Below are 7,601 nucleotides of genomic sequence, written 5' to 3'. Positions count from 1 at the left end.
CTGTCTCACAGTCTAAGGGGACCAGGAATAAAGAAGTGCTCAGCTGGGGGCTCCTGCCAGAGCCTCTCAGGAGGTTGGGGCTGTTGTCAATTGCGAAACATGACCTACTTCACTTAAAACCTCAGCTCACTCAGTGGCGTTGGTAAGATTCAGTCCACATCGAGGGCCCGAGTTCTCCTCTGTCTGTTGTCCCTCAGGGCCAGGCCACACGCACGTGTCTGTGTCATGGTTCCACAGAGGGGCTTGTTCTCCTCTGTGGGCCTCTGAGCGAGGACAGGGGTCAGAGTGATTCACGGACAGGCACTGAGCTATTAGAACCAAACCTTGGAAGGGGCTTTCGGTCAAGCTGCCACTTTTGTGTGATGGAAGTGAATCACTAAGTCCAGGCTACACTTCATGGGAGGGTTTACACAAGGATGAGTACACTTGAGATGGGGATCACAGGGAGCCACTGGGGAGAGAAGGGGAAGTCCCCAGCAGGGTCCGAGCCTTGCCCAGAATCACAGACTGGTAAGAAGGCGGAACCAGGCCTGAACCCAGCTCTCCGAGTGTCCTCAAAGTTGGGGCCATGGCTGAACCTAGCTGCTCACTGGGAGCTCTGCAAGAGGCTGTGTTTTGGAACTGGCTGTAGACCTGGAGATGGGATGGGGGTGAGAAGAAGCATCGACATCCCAGGCAGGAGGCATCCCAGCACGTACCTGTCTGAGGAGGAGCCCAGGCCAGGGCAACCCACTGACGGCACCCCTGCCCACATGACACCCAGAGGAAAGGAGGGATGGCTCGTGACACACGATTGGCAGCGTCTAGGGGTAAGGGTGGGCTCAGCCCCTCTAAGCCAAGGCTCCAATCCCTTCTGCAGGGTTTGCCTTGGAAATTAGAAAGCCTAAGACCTGGGAAAGCTATTTCCCATCCGCCCCTAGGTGAGACTGTCATCTTCTGGGCCTGCACAATAGGAGTATTGGGGCACACACATGTGCACAGACACACACACAACACTAGGGACTGTGGGTGGGATCGGAGGAGCTACAGACTCAGAGAAGGTGAGAAAGGAAGAAAATGTGGTGGCAGGTATTCCCTATGTGCGACACCACTCCCCCAATTTCTTAGATGGTATCCCACCTATGCCTGTGGACTTCTGCAAGAAGTACATGCTGGAATAATCCCTATCGCACAGGCAAGACACAGACCATCCCTGACAGTCACAGCGGCTTCTCCGGGGTCCAAAACAGGGAAGATGGAGAGTTGCATCAGAGCCCGGGTGTTTCTAAGCTGGGGCGCTGGCTGCACCCAGACCTTCCCTGAGGCCTGTGGAGAGGGGTGTGTTGGTGTCACTGGGTACGCATGTGGCACGGCATGCAGAAAGGGGATGAGCAGTCGGCAGCCCAGGGCACTGTTTATGTAGGTGCTAGTCCAGGTGTGGACTCAGGGAGGGGATCCCAGGAAGTGAAGTCACTTCCCTGATAACCGACCCCAACGGAACTTGGAACCTCGGTCACCAGGCACCCACATTCTAGTGCAGTCCCGTATCAGGCTCACTTGGCCGGAGACATTCAATAGTGAAAGATGTTCTCTTGCTGCGTGCCCATTTTCCTGGGCTCTGGCTTCCAGAAACCCCGGGGTGAGGGACTTTTCACATGCTGCAGACACTGGCTCAACCCACGCCCCCGACTCCTCAGGGCCTTTGCCAGGAGGTGCCGGAAGGTAATACCGAGCGACCTAGGCCAGGCCAAGCCACCTTTCCAAGCCATCCCTGGGCAGCCCCATTCCCCCAGTTTCAGGGAAAGAGGGGTATGTGGGGGAGGTCCCACCCTGGGCTGCAGGAGGTTGCAGGGCAGTGGATACCCTGGTGATGCCTTCATGTTCACACCGATGCCAGGGTGGGCAGGGTGGAAAGAGGATTCCTGAGATGCCTCTCACCAGGGCCAGAGTGAATCCAAGGCCCTCGAGCTGTGTCACTTTTCTCTCCATGGTGGAGCTGCATGCATCCTGGGGTGTGGTGTGTCTGCAAGGGAGTCCCCTGGGTCTGAGGACCAGCAAAGGCAGCCAGACAGACCTCTGAGGCCTCCCGCCTGGCTGCCAGGCACTGTCTTTACAGAGCTCCACAGAGGAGACAGGGCAGGAGCTGAACGATGGGATCCCCTGCCCCACCTCCTTGAAGGACAGGAAGGAGTCCCCTACTGTCAACGAAGTCCAGCGCCGGCTCAGGGTGAGTGGAGGTGCCGGAGGGACCCAGCACCCAGGGCACTGATGCGGCACAAAGGGACCCGGATCCCAGAAACCAGCCTCTGGTCTCCTCGGGGCTCCTTCCTAGACTCCTGCTCCCGTGTGAACCTGGATCCCCAACTCCTCCCCAAACCTGCCTTCAGGGCCCTGCCACGGCCTTGGCCCCATGCACAGTCCCTATCCACATATCTGTACGAATATCAGAAAAGCGACCTTAAACCACCTCTCATCCCTTGCTCCAGATCCTGGTGAGTTGGGAGACTTTTCCCCAAAGGGGCATGGGGCTCATGGTCCTATGCCTATTGCTCTGCCCTTTGGTTGTGAAGGAACACATCCCTGGGGCCCCTCCAGGGTGCGGAGCAGGTGCCTCCTTGTGCTGCACAACATTCCAGAAGGCTCATCAGTTACCGCAGCCACTGAGCCCTTCACAGATGCAGGACATTCATGTGATTCCCTTCTGTTGCCAACTCACAGCGCTGCACGGAACATCCTATGTGCCCTCAAAACCTGAANCCCTGGGGCCCCTCCAGGGTGCGGAGCAGGTGCCTCCTTGTGCTGCACAACATTCCAGAAGGCTCATCAGTTACCGCAGCCACTGAGCCCTTCACAGATGCAGGACATTCATGTGATTCCCTTCTGTTGCCAACTCACAGCGCTGCACGGAACATCCTATGTGCCCTCAAATCCTGAACACCCCCACCCATGAAACAGTCTCTGTGTTCTCAAGCCTGGGATACATCCTCAGAAATCACAGGGACGATGCCGTTAGTGCAGGGAGTGGCTGTCAATACTCAGCTAACCATCTGACCTGAGATACCAACGTCCATTCACACCCCCCCCACCTCACAGCCTCCTATTGTTGCCATTCTCCTTTTTGCCTAAAAAGATTGCATGAGTTATTTTGTTGAGAGACAGGCAGAGATAGAGACAGAGACAGAGATGGGGGTTGGAGACACAGAGGGAGAGACAGGATCCTCAAGCAGACCCAGCCATAAGTGCGAAGCCTGACGACAGACTCGTTCTCAGGTCGTGCAAGTCATGACCTCATCCAAAAGCAAGAGGCAGACCCTGAACCCACAGAACCAGCCAGGCACCTCTCTCCTTTTGACTACTGTGGGCCCTCCTGTCCCACCTCTTTGCCTACGTCACTGAGAGCCCGGGGGTTTGCTCTGGGCTCCAAACCCCAACCCTCCTGGTGACCGCAGTGAAGACCGCATGTCTCCCCTGTCCCACCTCAGGCTAGAAAGGCCTCAACCGGGAAGAGCAATGGGACCTGCGTGGTGCGGCCCCAACGGGCAGAGCTGCTGAAGAAGCAAGTAGAGCACCTGCTGCCCGCCTTCCTAGACGGAGACCTCAGCTATGTCTCCACGTTCCTGGCCACATACAGAGCTTTTGCTACCACCCAGGAGGTGCTGGACCAGCTGTTGACAAGGTGGGCACCCTTCCCCTCCACAGCCCAGTGGGATCTGCCCACCTCCTGCTTGGGAGTCTGGGGAATGCCACCCAACTTCCCGGAGCCTCAGTGGGGTCCTCTGACTGGGGCAGAGTTATGACAGGGACTCAGTGGGGTCCCGGAGGGTAAGGACACCTGGGTGCCTGGCCCTGTGGAAAGGTCAGCTACAGGGCCTGTGGTTGTGCTCGTGGATCATCGTCCCGCTCCCCAGGAAGAAGCCTCTGCCTCAGCCCTCACCGTCACCATGGTCCTGAGCTGGGCTCTTTTCCCCTTGGAAGAGGACATCTGACACTCCATCTGGGCTCTGTGCCCTGGGTGAGACCAGAGCAGGCATGCCCGGGAATGAGCAGGGGGCCCCAGGCCCACTCAGCTCTCTGGGATGGGGCTCATGGGGGCCCTTTCATTCATCGAGCATAAAGGATGGATGCCCTTCTAGGTGCAGACCTGCAGACGCTTCCCTGGGCCCTGACTGTGATCCCACGCACACAGCAGACAGCACCCGGGAGCACCCCAGGGCTCCATTCTAGTCGGCAGTCAGAGACACTAGATAGGATGAGAGGGAGGGTTCACAGGGCATTTCATGCGATCCCCCCCCCACCCCTCTGGCCTCCTCTAGCTACGGATGCGTCCTCTCTTCCTGGGATGAGATCGGCGGAGCCCAGGAGCAGCGGGGCACGTGAGTGAGCTTTGGCTGATGCAGAGGGCCCTTGCTTCTTCAAGAGGGCAATGAGGGGACTGTGATCTGGGGGCTGCTGGACCCTCATCCCACACACCTGCAATTCCTGTGAGAGGGTCCAGGCCTGAGGGCTTCTTCTGCAGAAGAGGAAAGGGGTCCTGGAGAGCCCTGGGTGGGGTGTGGGCACTGTGGGAGAGCAGGGGGGGCTGGAGGGCAGCCTCAGCCCCTCACAGAGTCATTCCCCATCCCCGCCACCTCCCAGCCCTGCCTCTCCCCCAATCCTGGGACCCAGAACGAAGGGCATGGCTTCCACACATCTGGTGGAACGTCGACACTGGGTGCTCAGCAGGTACTCAGGAGAGCCAGGGAGGGCTCGGGGACTGGACGTCCCCCACCCAGTGGGAGATCAGTGTCCACGGAAGGACCCCCTCTCCTGGCACCTACGGAACGAGGCACCGCGTAGGTNCCCGCCACCTCCCAGCCCTGCCTCTCCCCCAATCCTGGGACCCAGAACGAAGGGCATGGCTTCCACACATCTGGTGGAACGTCGACACTGGGTGCTCAGCAGGTACTCAGGAGAGCCAGGGAGGGCTCGGGGACTGGACGTCCCCCACCCAGTGGGAGATCAGTGTCCACGGAAGGACCCCCTCTCCTGGCACCTACTGAACGAGGCAGCACGTAGGCACGGGAGGGGAAGTGGGAGGTATCGGGAGGGTCCTGGGAAGGCCAGGGATGGGACAGAGTCCCTGTGTTCCCTCCTTGGTTGGATAGTGACAGAGCACTAGTGTGCACTGAGGGCAATGACCACGCCAGACACGCCACCCCTCCCTGTCCACATGCAGTGGAAGTCACGTGGCAAGTGGTCAGGGAGACTGAGCAGGGCATCCAGCTTCCACTTGGAGGACAGAAATGGTCACAGCAGGGGTCAAGGGCTCCCACTCACAGGCTTTGGGCCAGCCCCTCCTCAGTGACCAGGCCTGCCTCAGGCAGGACTGCCACATCACAGGTGGACGTGGAGTAGGAATGGGCTCTGACAGCCAGGAGCCGGGGACCCAGGGGCCCAGGTTCCCACAGGGGTTCCCTGGGGCATCCGTGTGGGAGGCGCCCTGTCCTCTGACTCCTCTGCCCACCTGTCTGTCCCCAGGGCCATCTCCTCCATCCTGGCCACCTGGCTGGACCACTACCCTGAAGATTTTTTCGAGCCCCCAGAATTTCCCTGCCTAAAGACACTACTGGCGTACATAGGGCTCAACGTGCCAGGCTCAGACCTGGAGCAACATGCCTGGCTTCTCCTCTCTCGGCTGCGAACCTTGAGCCTGCTGAGCTGGAGGCCTGGGGTGAGGAGGACTGGGGGTGACTGATGGAGGCCTGTGGAGGGGAGAGAGTGGGCCACACAGAGCAAACCTCCACAGACTGCAGTGTGGTTGGGAGCAACGAGTGGTCTCAGATCATTGTCCCCATGGGCTACAGTTTGGGGAGACCACCCAGAGACGGGTTCTTAGACTCAGACAATATTGAGTCATGGGCAAAGTGGCCTTCATTTGGAAGGGACATGGAAAGACAATCATGATGACCATACTTTCTCTTCTTGGAGCAACAGCAGCAGCCCCAGAGCGAGATCCGGAACCGCGCCAAAAGCTAGTCCCAGCTCCCACTGTGGTGCCTGCTGCAGCTTCAGAGCCTGAGCTGGAAAATCCCATCACTGCTGCTAGAGCTCAGCAACTCAAAAGAGCAGGGACGTCACCTGCCGTGTCGGGCCCAGTGCAGCTGGTGGTCAGAGCTCTGATCCACCGTGAGGATGTGCAAGAGTCATCTGCGCCTTTGGAAAGCCAGGAGCCCCAGCAGGCCCCAGCACCAGCTAGAGAGGTCTCTGAAGGGCCCCTGATGCCACCTGCCCTGTTGGAGCCAGCGCAGGACACACTCACAGCTCTGACTCCCTGTCAGGAGCTTGAAGACCCACCTGCACCATTTGCAGCCCCGGTGCCCGCGCACGCTGCAGCACTAGCTATGGAGGTCCCTGAAGGGCCCCTGATGCCACATCCCATGTCAGAGCCAGCGGAGGATATACTCACAGCTCTGATGAACGGTCATGAGCTGCAAGAGCCATCGGCATCTGTGGCAGCCCCAGAGCCCGAGCAGGCTCCAGCACAAGCTGGAGAGGTCCCTGAAAGGCCCCTGATGCCACCTGCCCTGTCAGAGCCGGTGCAGGACATACTCACTGCTCTGACTCCCTGTCAGGAGCTCCAAGAGCCACCTGCGCCCTTGGCAGCCCCGGAGCCCGAGCAGGCTCCAGTCCTAGCTATGGAGGTCCCTGAAGAGCCCCTTAGGCCACGTCCCATGTCAGAGCCAACAGAGGATATACTCACGGCTCTGACTCTCTGTGACGTGCAAGAAGAGTCACCTGCACCTTTGAGAGCGCGAGAGCCTGAGCAGGCTCCAGCACCAGCCATGGAGGTCCTTGAAGAGCCCGTGATGACACCTGCCATTTCAGAGCCACGGCAGGATATACTCACAGCTCTGACTCCCTGTCAGGAGCTGCAAGAGCCACCTGCACCTCAGGCAGCCCTGGAGCCCAAGCAGGCTCCAGCACCAGTTATCGGGGTTGCCGAAGGGTGCCGGCAACCACCTCTCTCAGTGGAGCAACCGGCCCTGGCCCCGGAGCAGCAGTTCCTGCTCCCCGAATCCCCAAAGGATGGCTTCCCCTCCCGTCATTCCAGTGTTTCTAATTTTTGCGTTGTTCATGCACCTATTTCATAGCTTAATAGATTCTGCTCTATAAATAAAGGATAAATTGAGTTTTCATGGAATTTTACTCTGATCCTTTTAAATTGTACATCCAGATGTCATTAGGCACAGAGTGTTTCACAACCTTGTCCTTCTACAATATTTCCCTCCCAGAGACTCCGTGCCACTCGTCAGATACTGCTCATGCCCTCAGCCCACTCCCTGCAGCCACGGCTCCCCTCTCCGCCTCTGTGAGTTCCTTCTGGGTTTTCATGTGTGTGGGGTCAGACAGTGTGGCCTTTTTGTATCTAGCTACGTAACCTATGAGTGATTCATTTTTTTTCCAGGTTTTTTTCTCTTAAAAAACAAACAAAAACAAAAACAGAAACAAAAAAAAACCCCATTTTACTACAAAGGAATATTCCTGATACAATACTGCGCATGTGAAGCCCCAAAATGAATTGTGTTCATGATCTGGGATAGGCTTCCCTTTTGTAAGTGTGACCCAAGAGCCAGAAATATCTG

At 58.0% G+C, this 7,601-nt stretch overlaps 1 protein-coding gene across 1 annotated transcript; it reads left to right on the top strand.

Annotated features, from left to right (window-relative positions):
• Positions 1–1,341: 1,341 nt before the first annotated feature.
• Positions 1,342–7,594, top strand: LOC117800051 (ral guanine nucleotide dissociation stimulator-like). The gene is made up of 6 exons (XM_034652573.1): positions 1,342–1,414; positions 2,061–2,206; positions 3,462–3,655; positions 4,293–4,352; positions 5,497–5,689; positions 5,953–7,594. The coding sequence occupies exons 1-6, from the start codon at positions 1,342–1,344 to the stop codon at positions 5,992–5,994; spliced, it is 708 nt and encodes a 235-aa protein (XP_034508464.1). The 3' UTR covers positions 5,995–7,594.
• The last annotated feature ends 7 nt before the right edge of the window (positions 7,595–7,601 follow it).

This window comes from Ailuropoda melanoleuca, unplaced genomic scaffold, assembly GCF_002007445.2.
Source record: "Ailuropoda melanoleuca isolate Jingjing unplaced genomic scaffold, ASM200744v2 unplaced-scaffold6271, whole genome shotgun sequence".
NCBI lineage: Eukaryota > Metazoa > Chordata > Mammalia > Carnivora > Ursidae > Ailuropoda > Ailuropoda melanoleuca.
This window is presented reverse-complemented; position numbering and strand designations above follow the sequence as displayed.